The 23,223-nt window shown below is 42.1% G+C and overlaps 1 protein-coding gene and 1 long non-coding RNA gene across 2 annotated transcripts in view; one reads left to right on the forward strand and one right to left on the reverse strand.

Moving 5' to 3' along the window:
• Positions 1 to 455: 455 nt before the first annotated feature.
• On the reverse strand, positions 456 to 8,144 carry LOC132383502 (uncharacterized). Its single transcript, XR_009508695.1, has 3 exons — positions 8,048 to 8,144; positions 3,308 to 3,448; positions 456 to 635 (listed from the first exon to the last, which is right to left on the reverse strand). It is a non-coding gene; the product is annotated as an uncharacterized LOC132383502 (long non-coding RNA).
• LOC132383501 (chloride intracellular channel protein 4) overlaps positions 6,765 to 23,223 on the forward strand; it is a 154,425-nt gene continuing 137,966 nt past the window's right edge. The window contains exon 1 of the mRNA XM_059954536.1: positions 6,765 to 7,191. Coding sequence (XP_059810519.1) covers positions 7,123 to 7,191 — 69 coding nt within the window. The 5' untranslated portion in view covers positions 6,765 to 7,122. The remainder of the gene's footprint in view (positions 7,192 to 23,223) is intronic.

Below are 23,223 nucleotides of genomic sequence, written 5' to 3' on the forward strand. Positions count from 1 at the left end.
ATCTGCCACTGGCCTATTGTGGCGACAGGCAAGTTGCAATGGCTCCAAGACTTTGCTTATTTATATGTAATCCATCTGTAGATTTCATCCTGACTTTCATAGGTTATTATGTGTCATGTGTGTTACATATACCACAGTGCTTTACATCCTGGTTCGGAGAAACATTGTCTTGTTTGATGGCATTCGTGCATATAGTTAAACAACAATAAACCTGGCTTGACTTGGCTGAACCAGCCTAACCAGTAAGCTTTGGCCTTTTCTATGGCTCTCTTAAAAGTGGGCTGAAATAATTTATGGTGGTTGAAATCCTCTGAGACCTGTGTTAGTTATTTCTATTCTCAATGCTATTTGCGTGCATATTCAAATCACGTGTTTGCATACTGAATTCCTTTAAATAATCTCATTCACCTACCAAAGCTATTGCATCAGATGTGATCACGGTAGTGTAATGGTACTACGGCACCGGTGACACGGGTTCAATTCCTTCAACGTCTGTCTTCAGTTTGTACATTCTCCTTGTGACCGCGTAGGTTTCCTCCCACATTCCAAAGATAAGTAGATTCTGTGGTCACATGGGTGCAGTCAGGTGGCAATAAACTCATGGGACTCAAAGTGTCTGTTGCTCTGCTAGAGCTCTAAGTGAAAAAAATATAAAAGTTCAAGTAAATTTGTTATCAAAGCACATACATGTCATCGTTTACAAACCCTGAGATTCATTTTCTGGTGGGCAGTAAATCCAAGGACTGTGACAGAATTAATAAAAGACCGCACCCAACTGGGCGGACAACCAATGTGCAAATACAAAAGAGAAAAAATAAATAAATAAACAATAAATATTGCAAATATGAAGAGTCCTTGAGAGTTAGTCCATTGGTTGTGGCAACAGTTCACTGACAGGAAAAGTGAAGTTCAGTGAAGCTATCCCCACTGGCCAAGAGCCTGATGGTCAAGGGATTATTGTTCCTGAAGCTGATTGTGCAGTGCAGCTGGGTGTTCCAGTGAAAATAATGTACGTACACAGTATCTTGCTTTTCTTCTGGCTTCCTGACCCAAGCAGGTATCAACTTCTAGTGAAATTAAATTAATCTTCTAGCTTTTGCATGCTGTTTAAACATGCCCCCCACCTTGCATATTTCTCTGCATATTGTATGATTATGGTTTAATCTCTGCCGGACACATATTTTGCATAATTTTGGGCAGTCGCGATATTACCAACTACTGCAACTTGTAGGATTTTGTTTACCTTTAAAAAAATGTCCTGTTTATTTGAACATGCATTGAATTAATCTCAAGTTCACGCTAAAACTCCTCCAGTGACCGTCACGTTGTTGTCCTCTTACTCAACAGCAAAGCTTGTCATGGGTTACAGTCCAGTGTAAATCAATGCCACTGTAACTCACTTTGCCCTGAACACTTATCTGTACACATTGAGGTCCTTGACATGTGAGTCAATGCTCAAAAAGTCAGCAAAAAGCTCACTATGTGAGCGCTACTGGTATTTTTCAATGTGTTCGGGGGGCAAACTTTAATGCTCAAAGACAATTTGTAATGTCTCCAGAATGTTTCAAGAAATAACACAAATCTATTCAAAACTGGTAGGGATTTATTTCCAGGAGGCACCCTTGAAACCCACTGATGCATATTGAATATTTGTGGAAATGTCTTTGTTATAACATTGCGAAGCAGGTACTTCACATGTCTCTGTTGTCCAATATAGCAATTTGTTTACATATATTAATACAGTACTGTCCATGCTTAAAGGTAAAATACACAATGTGTACTTCTGTCACCAAGGGACCAGTGATGCTCCCCTGGTTTATTTTGCAGCTCCCCCCATCTTTAAAAATCTTGAGCTTATCCAAAATTTGCTACTCTCATGTCAAGCTCCAAATTCGAGTCAAACTCCATTTGCCCGTTCTCCACTCCACAAAAGTGTTAACTTGAAAGTGTGTCCCATCCTAGCTCTCTACCTGGGAGAACTTTGCATTCTTCCATATTTGGCGTGTACTTCCCTACTCCTGCCCCTTTGCCTGCAGCCAACACATCCCTGAATTCTATCACCAAACCTCTTGCAGCTTTATCCCCCTTCTGCTTGTAGACACAATTTTAACATTATAAACACAAGAGATTCTGCAGATGCTGGAAATCAAGACCAACACACACAAAATGATGGAGGAACTCAGCAAGTCTATGGAGGGGTAAAAGCAGTTGATATTTTGGGCCAAGACCCTTCATCAAGACTGGAAAGGAAGACTGAAGGCAGAATAAGGAGGTGGGGGAGGGGGAAGGAGTACAAGCTAGCAAGTGATAGGTTAGACGATGCAAGAAGCTGGGAGTTGATAGGTGGAAGAGGTAAAGAGCAGAAGAAGAAGAAATCTAATAGGAGAGGACAATGGACCGTGGAAGAAAGGGAAGGAGGAGGACAATCAGAGAAAGGTGATGGGTAGGGGAGGAAAGACAAAAGTAGCCAGCATGGGAAATGGAGAAAGAGAGTAAGGAATTACTGGAAGTTAGAGAAATCAATGTTCCTGCTATCAGGTTGGATGCTAACCAGATGGAATATGAGGTGTTGGTCTTTCAGTCTGAGTTTAGCCTCATCATGGCAATAGAGGAGGCCAGGTCAGAATGGGAATAGGAAATGGGTAGCTGCTGGGAGATCTTGCCTAACACAGCTGTTCCCCTCAATGTAAAAAATTGCCTCCTTGACAAAAGTTAGATCACAGTGTAATATTTCTCTTTCTCTTTCCGTCAATTTATGACTGATTCTGTAAAGAACCTAGATGTTACATGGACACTATAATGTGATGCTGTTATTAGTGACTGCACTGGGTTCCAGAGGGTAAATGGGTCTGTGCTAATGCTACCACAGGATATAACCCACCTCAGGACTGTTATTTACTGCCCTATACACAAAAGACCTGGAAATGCTTTCCACTGGCCTTTACTTCCAAAGCTGAAGAAACAAAACACCAGTTTTTAACAATGTGTACGAATGCGTTTCCCAATTGCATCAGTTCCTGAAATTCCTGACCTCAGTAGAAAAGGGAGTGGACTTGGAGCACAGGGAACTGAAATACATTGTTGAACCATTTTATGACTGTACACAGATACCAAGACAGTAATAAATATGTGTAGTTAGTAAACCACCCAGATAAGATAAAGGAATTATTTTGAAAAATAATGTATTACAAAACTTCAACAAAACTTGCTTAGCTTTTATTATTTTGGAAATTGCCTCTAAGTGTTTTTTCTAACTGGGTGTTCTGGGTGTTGGTGCAAAGCAAAGAAGCACTTTTTAATTACTCACCTTCATCAATGAATCCGAGATCGGATTGTGATAACATCTCCTCCTCCCTGACAATCAACATAGGTGCATCTGAAGGATGTGTGCTTAATTCCTTGCTCTAACCTCTCATGACTACGTGGTTAGGCACAGTTCACACACCATCTATAAAAGAAGGAATGATGCCATCAGCTTTCTCAATGGTCCATGAACACTACCTCTTACACCCAATTTACTTATTTATTTTTATTATAACTAATGGTGATTTCCTGCACTGTGCTGCTGCCAAAACCAAGAAGTTTCCTGGCTAATGTCAGTGACAATAAACCTGATTCTGCCAAGTGAAGCCCTTCCAAACTGCCTGCTTAGTGATGTCAGATTCAATGTCAAAGGTGGCGTCTATCATAGAGGACCTCCATCACCCAGGACATTCCCTCTTCTCATTGCTACAATCAGGGAGGAGGTGCAGGAGCCTGAAGGCACACCCTCAATGATTCAGGAACAGCTTCTTCCCCTCTGCCATCTGATTTCTGAATGGACAATGAACCCATGAACAACACCTCACTATGTTTTTTTCCTCTTTTTGCACTACCTATTTAATTTAACTTTTATATACATATATATATTTACTTCTTATTGTAGTTCACAGATTTTATTATGTATTGCAATGTACTGCTGACGCATTGAACATAGGACATAGAACATAGAAATCTACAGCACATTACAGGCCCTTCGGCCCACAATGTTGTGCTGACCATGTAACCTACTCTAGAAACTGCCTAGAATTATCCTACCACATAGCCCTCTATTTTTCTAAGCGCCATGTTCTCTTGAAAGACCCTGCTGTATCTGGCTCTGCCACCGTCACTGGCAGTGCATTCCACGAACCCACCGCCCTCTGTGTGAAAAACTTAGCCCTGACATGCCCTCCGTACCCACTTCCAAGCACCTTAAAAATATGCCCCCTTGTGAGAGCCATTTCAGCCCTGGGAAAAAGCCTCTGGCTATCCACACAATCAATGCTTCTCATCATCATCATAACAACTAATTTCACGACATATGCCGGTGATATTAAACCTGATTCTGACTCTGCTCCACGTCGATAAGCCAGCTCCAACTGTACTTAACGGTGGAAGCTGGTGGCAGCGCTTTGGCACGTAAGGAAGTAAATAACAGACTGTTAGTGGGTTTGACATGTGACGGCAGGAACACATTTCCCCTGTGGTGCATTTATAGACCCAGGGCTGATTCTAACAGCAATCCAAGTAACATCTTTAACAGCCCCAGAAACAAAGTCACTCGTACGTTGACACAGAGGAATGGAGGAAATATTACAGGAGCAATAGAGGTAGGAACGACTGCAGAAACTGAAACCTAGAACAACTAACAATCTGGTGAAGGAACCCAGCAAGCTGAGCTGCACGTGGGGGAAAAGCGATCTTGTCATTTCCTGTCTTGACCTGCCTTGATGAATCTGACGATTACTTTCTCTCACAGATGCTGCTCAACCCATTGAGTTCCTCAGACATTGTTTGTTACTCTATGTCATCATCATGTTGGAAATCCAGAGTAACGCTCACAAAATGCTCAAGGAACAGCACGTTGGGCGGCATCTATGGAAAGGAGTAACGAGTCAACCATTTGGACTGAGACCCTTCATTAGCACGAGTTCTCTTTATTCCTTTCCATAGACACTCCCTCAGCATTACTGTAGGTAATTCCGCTTTTGTTTTTATTTGAAGGCACTGTAAGGATTTGAGATTTACAGAATTTCTCTGATCAGGGGGATCCTGTAGATGAAGATTTAAGTTCTGCAACCTCCTTGTTGTGTTGGCACGTGGCCTAGTGGATAAGGCGTTGGTCTAGTGATCTGAAGGTCACTGGTTCGAGCCTCAGCTGAGGCAGTGTGTCCCTGAGCAAGGCACTCAGCAACACCGACGACACCGGTGCCAAGGTGTATCAGCCCTTGGACAACATCTCCATGGAGAACGGAGAGGGGAAGGCTTGCAGCTTGTCAACTGCCGGTCTCCCATACAACCCTGCTCAGGCCTGCCCCCTGGAAACCTTCCAAGGTGCAAATCCATGGTCTCATGAGACTAACAGGTGCCTATTATTATTAATCTCCTTGTTGTCTTAATGTAACCGTAGGTGCAGATGCTGACATTTGCTGCCAAAGGTATCAGTATAGAGACATCTGAAGGAGGTTGCCTGTTCTCCAACAGAATCTTAGTAACAATACCTTTGATATTGTAGAATTTGCTGAGAAAAGTTACTGCAGAGAAACTTGTAAGTTTGAAAAGGAAGATGGCAGTATCAGATAATCTACCAAGTCACCCTGCAAGTTATTTCACATTAATTAATTTTGTGTGATTATAATTGTGTAAATCACCCCTTTCTAAAATGAGAGTTGTCCAAACAGTATCTTTGAGCAACATATTAAAAACTGGATCCCATCCGTGAAAGCACAGTAATGTATATGTGTCTGAAAGGATATACACAAGAATTGGCAGAAGAGGGACGCCTCACGTCTTAATAAGCTGGTAAGGAAGGCGGGCTCTGTCGTGGGCACAGAACTGGAGAGTATGACATCGGTGGCAGAGCGGAGGGCGCTGAGTAGGCTACGGTCAATCATGGAAAACCCTGAACATCCTCTGCACAGCACCATCCAGAGACAGAGAAGCAGCTTCAGCGGCAGGTTGCTGTCAATGCAATGCTCCTCAGACAGGATGAAGAGATCATTACTCCCCAACGCCATTCGGCTCTACAATTCAACCACCGGGGCAAGACATGTTAAAGTGCCGGGGTTAGGACTGAGCTTAAGTTACCACTCAATGCACTTTAGTAAACTAATTAAGAACTTTTTAAAAAGCTATTTATTAATGCTTTTTGGGAGGGTGATTTTAGATGCATATCATATTTATACTGAGTTAAATACTGTATGTAATTAGTTTTGCTACAATAAGTGTATGGGACACTGGAAAAATGTCGAATTTCCCCTTGGGGATGAATAAAGTATCTATCTATCTAATGGTAGTTGTGGATAGTCACAGCATGGAAACACGCCCTTTTGCCACCAAGTCCCTGCCAGCCATCAATTCTATTACTGTAGAAAAATACTATGAAAGTGCTTTGGAGGATAGAAAACAAGAGTGCTGTGGTAGAGAAGAAATAATATCGTTTCTGTTGACTTGCCAGTTCATTTTAAAATATGAACTGGTGAGAAGTTACAGTTTCTTATTAGAAGTAGGTGGAAATTCCCCACCTCCCTGACCCCTTTGCCTCTAATCACTGAGCTAAAGTGGAATTACAATGGACAAGTTTAGAAGCAGACCAGACGTTTTCTTTCCGGTCTAGCTGTATCTGATTTGTTAACCGTTCATGCTTTGTGCTTTGACGTTCTCCACAGTCCTGCCCTTTTTCGTTCCTTCCCCGTACTACATGACATCACCGGCTTTAAATATTCCAGCTGGTTTTTTTCTCCCTTTCGCGAGTTTGTGCTCACACAATGACCATGTAGAGAGAGAGAGAGGAGGAAACGCCAACAGCTCCAGACCTCACCACCCAGTTTCTCAGGGCGCAGGACGTGGCTATAGAAAGCGTCTGCACCAAGGAGGGGAGGGAGAGTGTCAAATTACTACTCCAAGCGGCAGATTCTGAATAGCACCGAACAGGGTCAGAAACGCAGGAGAGAGTCGCTTTATTACTGGAAAGTAGCTCGCTGCTGCAGCTGGTCTGAACTGAGACTGAGAAGGGAGGGGGGGAAAAAGGCGCAAGTCTGTAAACTTGGGCAGGAAGTCAGAGTCGGTGGGTTATTGAAGAAATCTCGAAGTTCCTTCAACATGGCTCACTCAACCCCACTGAATGGAGTGGACGGACTCAAGGATCCTTTGATAGAGTTGTTTGTTAAGGTAGGATCAGCCAGATTCCGCCAGCAGACAGCTGTCTGAAAACCTTTTAGCGTCTGCTATTGCCGTTTTTAACTCACAGTTAGCTCTATTTAAAGAAAAATATCTCAGCAAAACTGGCTATTTTACCTCAGAACAAATAGCCCGAGATAATTGATTTTCTGCTTTTAAAAAATAGAATTGTAGTCCAAAGTATAAAATTTGTGCCGAAACAATTAAGAATTTGACACAATATGTTTTGGTGTGTATTGTACAGCTCAGCGCTTTGTTATGCATGTGTGTTAGCCCCAAGCTTGCGAAAAGCAGTTGTGGGTCAGTAAACATTCTAATGAATTTAATTCATAGCTGTCAATGAAATCGTCAATAATCAACTATAAATCCAGTGACTGTTACTACAGTGTCTATTTCCCTTTGTGTGAAGCTCTGCTTTAAAAAAAATTGTTGCTTTCAAGCACTGCTACGGAACTTGTTTCAAGAAGCGGTTTTGCAGATGGACTGTGGCACCAAGCTACTCCTGGTTGATTAGAATTGGCGCTTTTCCTAAACTGTAGCCAGCTGAGGTCGATATAAGACTGTATACTTTAGGCTAGAAGCATTGCATAAAAGACAAACAAAAAGAGAGCGTGTATCAATTCAGTAACTCAGTGCTAGCAGAAAATGCTCTGATCTCAGTTCCCCACCTCTATTCTCCCAAGCTGTGATTTCAGAATTCATTGTGCTGTCAAAGAATTATGTTAATATGATCATTACCTGTGTGAAATTTTTGGGTGTGGTTTAGTAACATACAATGCATCTCACACAAGCGCAAAAAAACACTATCATTGCCGGCAGGGCATGATAAAAGGTTAAGAAATTTTACCTTTATTAATTTTTATAGAGAAATTACCACGTTTGTTCTGCAGTTCTTCGTGGCGATTAGAATAACTGCTTCGGGAGAAGTGATTCGTCTGGGCAACAGGCGATGAAACGACTAGAATGATTCAGTACGATGTCTGGACATTGAACTGAGTCATAGAGTCCCGGGAGGCCAGACTACGGTGCTAAAGCTGATCTTACTCAGCTGACATGGAGTTAGCGGACATTTCATTTGTCATTACGACACCGGGGCGGGGGTGACAGGGGAAAGGGAATTCGGACAGGGTTGCGCTTTGCTCTTGCCCGCTGTCGGACAATGTGCAGTTGTAACCACCAGCTATGCACCAGTTCATGCTTGGCCTGCCAGGCTGTCATGAAGAATGTTTAGAATTGGTACATAAACAGAAGATGTTGGAAGCACTCAGCAGGTCCTGCAACATCTAAAAGCAAACCAATAATGCCTAATGTCAAACACTTTTTACCACTGTTGAGGTACAGTCCTTGACATTGCTCCTTCAAAGCTGCACAGGTGCATGGCCACACGGTAACCCAAAGGCTCCCTCGCACATAACCTTTGCTGCCTCACAGCCAGAACTTTCTTTTACATAATGTTAATATAATTTTGAAATTATGGTAATATAATTTTGAAATCTTTGTTAATATAATTATGAGAAACCCCATAATTAGTTGTGTGTTAATTAATATAATCCATAATTTTTCTAAATAGTCAGTAACTCATAACATTTACTGAAACATTTCAGAGCTGTCAAGAATTTACATTGTCAGTGGCCTCAAGTTACAACATTATTTGTAACACTAAACACAGAATGGAAGTCGGTAGCTCATTGTTAATAAACCGCTGGCCGGCTGAACGCCAACACCACCTAGTCAAAACATTCTGTTTTTGCCATCGTGCCTGTCAGTTGTTCTCACTGTCTGACATCGTTCACTTGCATTGTGAGTTGTGGTTTCTGCTTGTGTGATGTCTATATTACCAAAATAAAAAGTGCCACACAGTTTTTAGGCGGTGTGAAAAAAAATTCCTGCACGGAGCAATGGTTTGGTCCACGCAGTTGTAAGAAAACACTAGAGGGAATGTTGGACCTTGATCTGTGCAGCATCACAGATAATGCCTGATTTGCTAAGTGCTTCAACGTTTTCTGTTACAGTTTCAGATTTGCATTTTTTAAAATTTTAATTTCCTTAAGAATTAGTATGCTTGTTGCATCTTATCAAGTATCAAGGATCAACTTTAATCACCATATCACCATATCCATTTACATGTATTAGAAATTTACTGTGGTGTGTTGGTCAGGGAAAAAAGAAAACATGCCAAAAGAAAACCCACCATTCTACCATAATAAAAAATAAAGATTTAAGTTAAAAATTAAAGACAGAGTTTAAAGTGTGAAGGTCGCAGAACACAGTACAATCAGTGATAGTGCTGACAAGCATAGGGGCAAGTTCGTGCTATTGTGCTGCAATGCTGGAGATAAAAATGTGCACAGAAAGATCCCACAAGCAACAACTAAATGAATCAATAATAATCTGTCCTTTTAATGGCGCCTGAGGAAAGTGCGGTGTGCCAGTTAGGTAGTTGTGATTTATTACCCAGGACTCAACAACATTTTGATTGGTGCCATAGATCTGAGTGGATATGTTGGCCTTTGACGTCTATTAAACGGCATCTCTGACGATGTGAAGCTTCTGAATGAATGTGACAAACTGGTATTCCATCAATCCAAGCTGACCTATGTATTCGATTTCGCAATCCATTTTTCCACCTCTGTAGTCATCCCACTTTTCTGTCCGCTGTGGCTAAAACCAAAGTATGCTTCTAGCAAACTGACTTCCGAGTTCTCACCTCAGTCTCCAAAGCTTCTATGGGACTGCATTGCTGGGCTCGGTGAGTTTACGGAAATGAGCTGCAACTTAAGGTAGTGCTGGGATGACACAGTTAGCATTTTGTGCTCCAACCCACCACTTGCCTACCAAAGATCTGCTTTCTGGAAAGGAGGAACAGATGATGGTGAATTCTTCTTTTTGAGATGGTAGAGAAAAGTAAAAAGAGTGCTCCGTCCGTGTCTTCCGGGATCTTCTCTGGATCCATGTGCTTTGCTGTCAAAAACTTGCTCAATACTTCTCCTACATCCTGAACTTTTCCATGTAATCTTTTGTAGGAAATTTTCTCTGAAGTTTTACATTAGTTGAGAAGAAAATTCTGTGGAGAAGGAACATCTGGAGAGACCATTTAGCTTCTTTCTGAGCAGTAGGGTCTGTTAATTTCTCAATAGAGTATTAATTCCACTGCTTGCATTTTATTTTACTTTTTTATTGAGATACGGCATGGAATAGGCCTTTACAGCTCTTCGAGACGTGCAACCTTGCAATCCCCCGACTTAATCCTAGCCTACTCACAGGACAATTTACAATGACCAATTAACCTATCAACCAGCATGTCTTTGGGCTGTGGGAGGAAACTGGAGCACGTACAAACTCCTGACAAACAGCGGTGGAGCTGAACGCGCATTGCTGGTACTATAATGCATCGCGCTAACCGTTACGCTAATCTGCCGCCCAGACAATGTGTGAGCAGCTAAGATCTAGATGATTGCTCTCAACACAGGTTCAGATGAAGAAACTTAAGCATTTCTGACAAAGACTGAAGAAATTCCATTCATTAAAATGAATCATTTTAATACTACAAGTACTAAACCCAGCTGACTACACACTTCCCTAAATGCTGAATCAGAATGAGAATTAGGTTTACTATTACTGGCATATGGTGAGAAACTTGTTGTTTTGGGGCAGCAATACAGTGCAATATGTAATATATACTAAAATTATATTAATAAATAAATAATTAAACAAGCAGTGCAAAAAGAGAGCAGGGATCGTGAGGTAGTGTTGGTGGGTTGATTGCCCATTCAGAAATCTGATAGCAGAAAGGAAGAAACTGTTCCAAAAATCCCAAGCAACCCACACAAAAATGCTGGAGGAACTCAGCAGGGACCCAGGCAGGGTAGACAGTCGACATTTCCGGCCGGACATCAGGACTGGGAAGGAAGGGGGAGGGTGCCTGAATAAAAAGGTGGGCGGAGGGAAAGGAGGATAGCTAGAAAGTGATAGGTGAAGCCAGGTGGGCGGGAAAGGTCATGAGCTGGAGAAGAAGGAATCGGATAGGGGACGAGAGTGGACTACAGGAGAAAGGGAAGGAGGAGAACGGGGAAACTATGCTGCAACTGTACGGGGTACTGGTGAGGCCGCATCTGGAGTTCTACGTGCAGTTCTGGTCTCCTTACTTGAAGAAGGATATACTGGCTTTGGAGATGGTGCAGAGGTTAATTCCAGAGATGAAAGGGTTAGACTATGAGGAGAGATTGAGTCACCTGGGACTCTACTAGCTGAAATTCAGAAGAATGAGGGAAGATCTTATAGAAATATGTAAAATTATGAATGAAACATAGAAACATAGAAAACCTACAGCAAAATGCAGGCCCTTCGGCCCACAAAGCTGTGCTAAACATGCCCTTACCTTAGAACTACCTGGGCTTACCCATTGCCCTCTATCTTTCTAAGCTCCATGAATGGGATAGGTAGATAGAGATAGAAAAATTGTTTCCACTGGTAGGTAAGACTAGAACAAAGGGACGTAGCCTCAAGGTTCAGGGGAGTAAATTTAGGATGGAGATGAGGAGGAACTGCTTTTTCCAAAGAATGGTGAATCTGTGGAATTCTCTGCCTAGTGAAGCAGTGGAGGCTACCTCAGTAAGATAAGGTTGCATGGTAGGGGAATTAAGGGTTATGGGGAAAAGGCAGGTAGGTGGAGATGAGTCCATGGCCAGATCAGCCATGATCCTATTGAATGGTGGGGCAGGCTCGACGGGCCAGATGGCCGACTCCTGCTCCTATTTCTCATGTTTTTATGAGGAGGGGACTCAAGGGGAAGTAATAGGTCGGTAAGAATAAGTAAAGGTCAGAGTGGGGAATAAAGGAATGGGGCAGGGAAATTTGTTTACTGAAAGGAGGAATCAATATTCATGCCATCAGCTTGGAGGCTACCCAGATGGAATATAGGCTGTTGCTCCTCCATCCTGAGGGGGGCCTCATCTTGGCACAGGAGGAGGCTATGGACCGACATGCTGGAATGGGAATTAAAATGTATGGCCACCTGGAAATCCCACTTGTGGTGGATGGTGTGGAGGTGCTGTTTCTAAAACTGTATAGGTTAACACCCAGATGAAGAATTGCATTCAAAATACAGTATCAGTACCGATCAACTTTAAAGTCAATAAAACAATGTAGTCCTCCTTTTAAGCTAATTGAATCAGGATGTCTGATTTAGCTTCTTGTATCTTCAGTGTCCTCTGCTTCAAGATTGTACAGCCCTACATTGATCTGAATAAATCAGCGGTTTGTGTTCAAGGTATTAAACCTGATTTTACAAACGCACGACAGTTAGAAGGGCTGAAACCTTCATTATTGATCAGAAAGCCAGGGTGACAGCATGGTTGCATCTGAGAGAATAACTCATTGAAACGCTTGATAGGATATGTACAGTAAACAGAGAACTACGTACATTTTTTTCTACTCTTCTATCACCATACACAATACTCCAAGGCCTCACTCGAAGGATTGTAATCAGTTTTGGGCCCACTTTCTAAGAAAGGATGTGCTGACATCGAAGAGGTTTCAGAGGGGCTTTACAAAAATGATTCCAATATTGGTCATTGATGGCTCTGGGCCTCTCCTCGTTGGAATTGAGGAGAATGAGGGGTGACCCCATTGAAACCTATCGAATGTTGAAAGGCCTCAATAGAGTGGATGTGGAGAGGGAGTTCCCTGTCGTGGGGGGAGTCTAGGACCACAACCTCAGAATAGAGGGGCGTCCTTTTAGAACGGAGATGAGGAGGAATTTCTTTAACCAGAAGTGCTGAATCTGTGGAATTTGTTGGTCTTAATGTATATTTAAGGCTGAGGATGATGGATTCTTGAATAGCCATGATATGGATACGGGGCGAAGTCAGGAGGTGGGGACTGAGAGGAAAAATGGATTGGCCATGGTGAAATGGCAGAGCAGACTTGAAAGGCCAAATGGCCTAATTCTGCTCCTAAGTGTTATGGCCCAATGATAATTTTAGGAGAATAGAGTGTCCCACAATTTAAATATGCTGAATTCTGCTAAAGATACTGAATGAATGGAAGGAGATTTCCTATGCTTTATGCTGACCCGTTGCATTTCTGTTGACGTGGCATTTTCTTGCTCTGTAATTTTTGCCAATTCATTATACATGTGCCAGGGTTCTCCCGAGTATCGTAGTTACTGTTAACGTCAGATGGAATCACATCTGCTCTCTCAGTGGGTTCGAAAGCATGGCGCTGATGAGGAGCACGGGACTTCCCCCAGAATAAAATATTCATTCAGCGAGTCTTTTACAACTTAAAAAATATCTATTATGTCCTGTTTTCATCTATTCGTTACATAATCTGCATTATCACATCTTAATCTGTCTGTCACACCAAAAGTTTCAAGAAATGCATCAAGTTTAGTTCTCGAAATAGTTTCAATCTTTGTTGTACAGATTTTTTTGGTTATATTCCCATGTCATTTTTGAACCTTTCTGGTATATGTTTTCATTTACTCAATTTGTGTCAACCTTTTCCTTTGTTCGATAATTGTGGAGCAGACTCGATGGGCTGAATGGCCCAATTCTACTCTAATGTCTTATGGTATCCTGCCCATTATCTATCCTTCAGTCATTACGGATGATCTGGATTATCTGGGACGGCATGGTAGCCAAGTGGTTAGCACAATGCTTTACAGTACAGGGTTCAATTCCCACCGCTGCCTGTAAGGAGTTTGTACGACTGAATGGGCCCCCACAGTATGTCCACAGACATCACTGTAAATATTAGCACCATTTAAAAGCCACCTAAATATGTATATGGGACGGGAGAGGTAGAGGTTCGGAGGGCTGTGGGCCAAAAGTGGATAGCTGAGGCTAGCTTGCTTGGTAATAGTCACCGAACTGATGGTGGTGGGGTGAACTTTGCCCCCCGGTTGGGTTTATGGGGGTTTATAGGTGATTTTGTTTCTGTGTTAAATGATTCTATGATGTAAAGAAACAGCTAATGACGCCAATAATAGACTTCCCCCTGCCATCATTGAACCCATAAACACTACCTCACTCTTTTTGTTTTCTTCTTTTTATACTACTTATTTAATTTAACCTTTTTTAATACATATACACTGCCTGTAATTTACAGATTTTATTATGCATTGCAATGTATTGCTGCCACATAACAACAAATTTCACGACATATGCCGGTGATATTAAACCTGATTCTGATTCTATAATGGAATCAAACTCCATCCTGGACGTGTTCCTGAAGGCCTTTACTGGCCTCTCCTCTTGCCAGTCATTCCAGTACAGTTACAGCATTGCCCCAGTGAAGGTTCTCGGCCTGAACTGTCCACTGTTTATTTATTTCCATTGATGCTGCCTGACCTGCTGAGTTCCTCCAGCATTTTGTGAGTGTTACCTAACAATGTTCAGTTTTACCAGGGATGTCCTGTTTTTGACATAAGCACACAAATCCAATCCCAGCATTATTGTAAGTAGGCTTATCGTAAGATCAGGGTATGGCACTTCACCTTCCTTCTGTGCACATCGTAGCCCTCTGACCTCTAGTGAACAAAACAGTCCCAAACAGCCTGCGCTTCCTCTTTGTGTAAGAGATGGCCAGTTCTGATGTAAGATCATCTAGCTGTAATATTAACTCACTTTTACTCTCTCTGCAGATGCTGGCTAATTTGCCAGGCGATCTAAATTCTCTTTTGTTTCATATTTCTATTAGTTGTTCTGGTCTATGTCCCACAGTTCAAGTCTATTCTTATGTTCTTGTCCCTCTTTCTCTAAATCCCTGCATTCAGATCTTTACCAGACAACATGGAAAACATGAATACTCTTGGTTTCTAGCCTTTATTTCCTTCATTTTACAAATACCAGACCCTCTCCAACTTAAAGCATACTTGTTTTCTCAACTTCCCAGTTCAAATAATGTGTCATTCACTGGAGACAATAACTTGTTTCTGTCTCCATTGATGCTATTTTATCAGCTGAGTAATTGCTGTGCTTTCTATTTTATTTTAAATCCAATTAGGTTAATTGTTCTTTTCTAATCAGCAAATTAATGCAAGGTGTCATTGATAGTGCAACCAAGTGTGACACTTCCTCCCGTTCACCGATGCCCAATTTGGGTTTTTCAAAGACCATTTGACTCCAGACATCATGGTCCTTCATCCAAACAGGGACCAAAAACTGAGTTTGAGGCATGACATGAGACTGCTAGGAGGCAGCATATGATGCTCTGAATTATTAAGGAGCTCTGGTAAAAGAAAAGTCAATGGGCGTCAAGGGGAGCACACTCCAGTGGTTAGAGTCATACCTCACCCAAAGGCAGTTGCTCGTGGTTGTCTCCCAACCCTGAGATATCACCACAGGAGTTTCTTAGGGCACTGTCCTACATCCAGCCATCTTCTCTTGATTCAACAGCGACCTTCCGTCCACCATAAGTTCAGAACTTTCAGTAAGATGTTGGTGCGCGTGAACTCAGCGGCCTCTTGGGGGAGGCCAACCAAAGGTGCACTTCTCTGCAAAGGTGCAGGATTTGTTTTTTAATGATCCAAGGCAATTCTACTCCAAGAACATTGGCTACCGCAGGGCTACTCTATCAGTGAGCTGCTCGTTGATCAGAATAGTTGGACTGGTGTCTGTAGTGGAGCCGGCTGAGATGTCGAAGAGGTTGGCCGTGGTGTCAAAGGAGTTGATCGGGACGTCGTAGGAGCTGGTTGGGACTTCGGAGGAGCCAGTCGGGATTTCGGAGGGGCTCGCCGATATGCCAGAGGAGCCGGTTTGAGTATGGAGGAGCTGTCCTGGCTGCAGACCACGTTGCTGCCTGCTACTTGGAAGCGTTGGAGTTGGTGCTGTATAACCATAGAAGATTGTCTGGTACATCTCACTTGTGACCACTCGACTCCGCTGGACAGTGATAATGTAAGTTGCTGCAGGCCTGTTATCCTTGCCTGGTGGAGGGACAGTCGGTATGGGAGCTGTGCAGCCTCAGTTGTAGTGAGAACTAGGCCTCAAGCCTAAGGCTTGCCTGCTGCTACAGACCAGGTGAGAGATGCGGAAGCGCTACAGCGTGGTTGAGATTGGCTAGTGCTGCCCTCTCATGTTCGAGCAGTGGAATGATAGGCTGGATTGTGTGTGTCTGTACACTGCCAGGAGACGGAACCATCAATTGCTGGATGTTGTCACTCAGGGCCTTAGACTATATATGCTTTTATTTTTCAAGTGAATATGCTTCTTTGCACAATATTAGTAATTATGTTACTTGCTATTTTTGAATGATTTGAACTTTGGCCCCAAAAGAACGCTGTCTCGTTCAGCTGTGTATGGTAATTAAACTTGATTTGATTTGATTTGACTTGAAATGGAGATGTCCAACGGAATGTTTCTCATTGCCAACAACATACAATAAATATTAGAAATAGATCCAGTATGAAAATTAAAAATCTCTGGGAATAAGACCTACAGATTTCAATTGATGAGGATACTTGAAATGAAATTTTTAAACTTGTTCACACCTCTTTGTTATGTGCGTGTCACTCTCTTTTACAGTTTAAAGTGGTTCCTATTTAAAGTAGGTTTAAATTTAAAGTAGAGCCTATATGACTAAAGATAAGCTCTCTCGTTTTTACTCAGATTTTTCTCCATACTGTAATAGGTGTAATGTCGAAGAGGCCTCTCTAATTCATATGTTTTGGTCCTGTCCGCGGCTTGATAAATTTTGGAACGAAGTATTTCAAACTTTCTCGGTGCGTTTTAAAGTAAACTTTAAACCCAATCCTCTGACTGCCCTTTTTAGCATTATTGGAGGAAATGATTTTACTCTTAAGCCAAATGATTTGCATATTTTGGCTTTTATTTCTCTTTTCGCCAGAAGAGTTTTGTTGCTTAAATGAAAAGATGCTGCTCCACCTACTCATGCCCATTGGTTGATTGATGTTACGTCATGTTTACATTTAGCGAAGATTAGGTGTTCTATTTCTATACCTAGACAAGATTTTTTTCACATTATGGGGACCTTTTTTGGAACTACTTTCATAATCTTCGACTTGTTCAGCAATGATGATGGCTACTATATGTTTGAATTTACGACTATATGTCCAAGATTTTTTTTCTTTTCTTTTAACCAAACAGCTGTTTTTTTTTGCTTTTTTTTTGTTATGGGGTTTTGATTTTGCTTTAGATTAGAATAAAATACACCTTTTCAATATTATGGTTAACTTACTATACATAGATGTGGGGCATTTCAACCTTGTTTCTGTTTCCATAGTATCATAATGTATTTTGTATTCGTCTATGCAAGTAATTAATAATAATATTGAAAAAGAAATGGAGATATCCACTAATGGCTACCCATACCCTGTACATTCTCAATCAGATTATTGACATAGATGATAAGTAGCAATGGGTGTAACCCTGGGGAACTCCACGAGGCACAGGTCTTGACTCTATAATAAGCAGACTCCCACCATTGTTCGGAATAGACTAGAAGGGCCGAGATGGCCTGTTTCCGTGCTGTAATTGTTATATGGTTATATATGGTAATGGCTGCACAATATCCAACTGCATTTGCAGCCTCTCTGTGAATGAGCTAGTCTGTGACTCCTTGAAGGAAATCCCAGGCAATATTCAGGCATGGGTTGAAATGTAGCAAGTAGCTTTTGTACAACTAATGTGACAAAAGGTGGCTATCTCCATAAAGAGAGAGTCTAGCCATTAATATTTGATATTTAATGATTTAACATCTCTGAGTTCCCCACTGTCAACTTCCAAGGGGTCACCAATGGACAAGCTTCAGGGACGTGAGAATATCGCTTCACTTGAAAGGAGAACACCATGATTTGGAAATGTGTTGCCATTCATTACCTGTCTAAATCCTGGATTCCCCCTTTGCAATCGCACTGTGGGAGGGTCTACTGCAGAAGCACTGCCTGGTTAAAAAAGGCAGCTCACCACCATGTCCTTAAGGGCCCAAAGGAATGGACAAAAAATGGTAGCTTTGCTAGCAATACCCAGATCCTGAAGAACTGAAGTGATTCCTCAAAAAGGTGGAATTCATCATTAAGCACCCCGTCACTGAGGTCATGCTCTCATCTCATTGCTACCATCAGGAAGGAAGCACGGGAGTCTGAAGACACACACTCAGTGATTCAGGAACAGCTTCTTCCCCTCTGCCTTCCGATTTCTGAATGGACATTGCACCCATGAACACTACCTCTTCACTTCTTTTGCACTATATACTTAATTTAACTATTGATGTGGATAGGCTTTTTCCTTTGAGAGTAGGGGAGATTCAAACAAGAGGACATGAGTTGAGATTTACGGGGCAAAAGTTTAGGGGTAACACGAGGGGAAGCTTCTTTACTCAGAGGGTGGTTTCCTGTGTGGAACGAGCTTCCAGTAGAAGTGGCAGAGGCAGGTTTGATATTGTCATTTAAAGTAAAATTGAATAGGTATATGGGCAGGAAGGGAATGGAGGTTTATGGGCTGAGTGCTGGTCGGTGGGACTGGGTGAGTGTAAGCATTCAGCACGGACTAGAAGGGGCGAGATGGCCTGTTTCCATGCTGTAATTGTTAATTGGTTATATTATATACAGTAATTCAGTTTTTTCATTATTATGTATTGCATTGTACTGCTGATGCGAAAACAACAAATCTCATGGCAAAGGCAGGCACGGTGATGTAGTGGTTAGCAGAATGCTTTACAGTACCAGCAGCTGAGTTCAAATCCCACTGTTGCCTGCAAGGAGTTTGTAAATGACTGTGTGTGTTTTCTTCGGGTGCTCTCGTTACCTACCAAAGGCGTTGTAGTTGGTGGGTTAATTGGTCATTGTAAGTTGTCCTGTGATTAGGCTAGGGTTAAATTGGGGAACTGCTGGACAGTGTGGCTCGAAGGACCAGAAGGGCCTATTCCGTGCTGTATCTCAGTAAATAAATAAATATTAAAACCGATTCTGAGTCTGAATTCAGTAGCTAAAATAAACAACACTGTAAAGGCATCCAGGTCAGTAAAACAGAACTCCAAAGATATATTCATTTCAATCTAAAGGGCAAACGTATGAGCTTGAGATGTTAAAAGATTAAATGCTATAAACCAGAATATTGAAGAAATTTAGCAGCTCTCATCTCTGATGTTTGTTTAATCCAACAGGGATTTTCCGTGTTGAATGGCTTCATTGTGAAGTGTGATTCTGTAATTCCAGAAAACAAAGAAAAAACATTTTCCTTGCTAATCCAAAACAGAGATTTGAAACTCCTTTTGTTGTGGTGTCTGTCAATATCATGTGAACTTTTGTTTTAAATACAGTATCTAGACTGCTATAAAATTGCCATTGCTTCCAAATTTTTGCCTCTTGCTACGCACGTAGTGTGGCTTGTGGAAACTGCATGTGGGCCAAGAAAAACTGGTATATTTTCGGTTTCCTGGTGCATATTGAAATACTTGGGTGTAAATGTTGACTCACACAACAAAAATAGGTGCCTCTTTGAAGATGGATTTAACGAGAAACTGCATTATTTCACCAGCCTGTTAACCATCTTAAATTCATAAGTACCCGTACTGTCAAACTAAATTAAACTTTTTTTTTGGAAGCAGATGTAAAACAGATGGCAATTTAATAGTCTTGTCACTTACAGCTGAAGAAAATGCTAGCTGCATTTTGTGTTTACTTTTAACCATTTTATAATCTACTATCTTTTTCTACTGGCAAAAGGAAATTAAACAGATTTGGAATGTGTTCTTTAAATAATGCAGTTTGTACATCCATTTCCACTTCTGATACCTATCAATTAAAATCATCTTATTCATAGAACATTGAGCACTACTCCACAGTTCAAACCCTTCAGCCCATAATGATGTGCTGCATACTTACATTTTTCTTCCCAATTTCTTCTGATAAATTTTGATGAAACTGGTGGATGGAATTCAGTCCTCTCAGGGTTAATGTTGAAGTGTTTAGCAGTGATGTTGGTAGCCACTCAATTTCTGGGAGCGTCGAATTACTTTCAAAGCATCTTGCTGCTCGTGCCACCCCCTTCTCTTGTCTGGAGCCTGAAGTGGATGTTGGTGAAGGCATTAATGGACCACAAGAGATGAATACCTTCTGTTTGATCGAGTCTGAGGCAGTTGACACTGGATCTGCCTTTTCCATTCACAAAACCAAAAAAAATGCCAGAACAGCTCAACAACTCTGACAGTATCTGTGAAAAGAGTGTGTTAAAGGTCTGAGACCCTTCATCAGATGAAAGCTTTTTTTCCCATACATGCTGGCTGCCATGCTGAATTTGATTCCCTGTCCTTTCTGTTTTAGTTTCAGCATTGTTTTTATTTTCTGAAAATCTTATGGGAGAGAGTGAAAATGAGGATTTCAGAAAGGCCAGTGATAAGTGTAATGACACTAGTTAATAGTGTAATGTCATCATTTGAGGACAAGGTTATAAAAGATGATTTAAAGATTTTTTTGCTGCCAGTGGTTAGTTTGCTTACGTCTACACTGGTAACACACAAGATGCTGGAGGGACTCAACAGGTCAGGCCGCATCTGTGGAAATGAATTAACAGACAGCGTTTCAGGCCGAGACCTTTCTTCAGGACTGAGAGGGTAGGGAGAAGAGCGGTGCCTCAAAAAGGCGGCATCTATCATTAAGGAACCCCCATCACTCGGGACGTGCTTTCTTCTCATTGTTACCATCAGGGAGGAGGTACAGGAGCCTGAAGACACACACTCAGTGATTCAGGAACAGCTTCCTCCCTTCTGCCATCTGATTTCTGAATGGATGTTGAACCCATGAACACTATCTCACGACCTTTTTCGTTTCCATTTTTGCAGTACTTTTTAAATTTAACTATTTTATTTATATATATATATATATATATATATATGTTTTTTCCTATTATTACATATTGCATTGTACTGCTGCCGCAAAGCCACAAATTTCATAACATATGTCGGCGATATTAAAGCTGATTCCGATTCTGAGTATGCCAGAATGAGAGGGTGGGGGTGAGGATGGAGGAGAGTCAGAAGGTGGTAGGTGTGGTGTTGCTTGTGTCGGAGCACTGTGGCCTTCCTTTCCAGCTCCAGGATGTGCGTGAACTCCCGTTTGTTGGGGTGCCCTTAGTCTCACGTACCCAGGAAGCGCACCTGTGCTTGGTCGGGGCCAGAACCGAGATTGTACTGTTCGCTGTCTTCAAGCAGGAACTCACTTCGAGCTGAACTGGTGACAGTGGCTTAGATGTTGCTCTGGGCAGTGACCCAGAAGTCCATAATAGCTCCGTATTTAAAAATCAATTAAGTTATCCACAAGTAAAATCACTGTTACAGCTGGGGTGAGATATGACATGAAGCTATAGAATGGAAAAGTCAGGGAATGTGATCTTATTTATTCTTTATGAGCTTAAGTAGACATAACTTTGTGCTAAATGATTGCACATGTGAGCGTTCAGCAGGCATAACTTATGACGTGAATCAGTGGTCATCTTTGTCCCCCTCGTGTCCAAGCACACTTCTGTCATGCATGGCTTCATAGAAAAATGGATCCCGTTACTTTCTCAAATTTAGGGGGTAGCGCAGTAGCGTAGTGGCTAGCACGATGCTTTACAGTACTGGCAACGAGGGTTCAATTCCCGCCGCTGCCTGTGAGGAGTTTGTATGTTCTCCCTGTGACCGCGTGCTCCACTATCCTCCCACAGTCCAAAGACGTAGCGGTTGGTTGGTTAATTGGTCGTTGTAAATTGTCCTGTGATTGGGCTAGGACTAAATTGGGGGATTGCTGGGTGGCATGGCTAGGGCAGGAAGGGCCTGTTTTGCATTCTACCTCAATAATTAGTGAAATAAGTAAATTTAGTTGGGCTGACTAGGGAACAAAAACCATCCATAAGACCCAAGTTGCTCAAACAATTAATTCTTCAGAACCCTGGGAATTGAACCAAAATGTTTTCTGTGCATTTTTATATGTACATATTTCCCTACAACATAGGAGGAGGCTATTTGGCCCATCTGTGGCAGCACGCAGAGCAATTCCATTTCCCAAACAATTCTCCTTGTAACCTACACTGCAGAGGCCTAATTTAATAGGAACCTCAGGGGCCACGTATGGAATGAGCTGCTGGAGGAAGTGGTTGAGGCATGTATGTTAACTACATTTAAAAGACAGGAAAATATATGCAAACAGAAATGGAAATGGATGTGGATTGGCAAAACGACAACTAACAAACATCACCTAGCAACCAATAAAATGGAATCCCCAGGGAAAGAGGAGAAAGTGACCTCCAAAGAACACATGGAGATGAGATACGGAGGCCGAAATTAGACGATGGGGGCACTTCTGGTCCACCCTTAAGAAAGTGGCTTAAACCAGGGGACGATGGTGAGGGAGGTCATTGACGGCCTTGGTCCACTGGGAGCTAAGGGCCCAAGAAGAAGAAAAGATAGGAAGGGTTTAGAGCAGGGGTTCCTAACTTGGCATCCACAGACCCCTTGGTTTCATGGTAGGGGTACATTGCATGAAAAAGGTTGGGAATGCCTGGTTAGGGGGATATGGGCCAAACATGGGCAAGTGGGACTAGCTTAAATGGGCATCTTGATCAGTGGGGCTGAAGGGCCTGTTTTTGTGTTGTGAGTCAATGCTCCTATTGACCCCATATTCCTATCAATCCCCCCACATTCTACCTCTCATCCACATTAGAGTCAACGTACAGAGTCCAATTAACCTACCAAACTGCACGTCTATAGACTACACAGGATGCCCTGGTCATGTAGTGGTTAGCATGACTCTATTGCAGCTCTGGGCGTTAGAGTTCCGAGTTAAATCCTGACTACCTCTGTAAGGAGTCCCTGTGGAATGTGTGAGTTTTCTCTGAGTGCTCCATTTTCCTCCCAGAGTCCAAAGATGTGCTGGGTTGTTTAATTGGTGTTCCGCGATTAGACTAGGGTTAAATCAGGGTTGTTGGGGGTTGCTGGGGTGGTGGAGCTTGAGGGGCCCACAGTGCCTATTCCATGCTGGATTTCTAAATAAATGAACATGGGAGATGCTGGGATACATCCTAG

This window comes from Hypanus sabinus, chromosome 30, assembly GCF_030144855.1.
Source record: "Hypanus sabinus isolate sHypSab1 chromosome 30, sHypSab1.hap1, whole genome shotgun sequence".
In the NCBI taxonomy this organism is placed as follows: domain Eukaryota; kingdom Metazoa; phylum Chordata; class Chondrichthyes; order Myliobatiformes; family Dasyatidae; genus Hypanus; species Hypanus sabinus.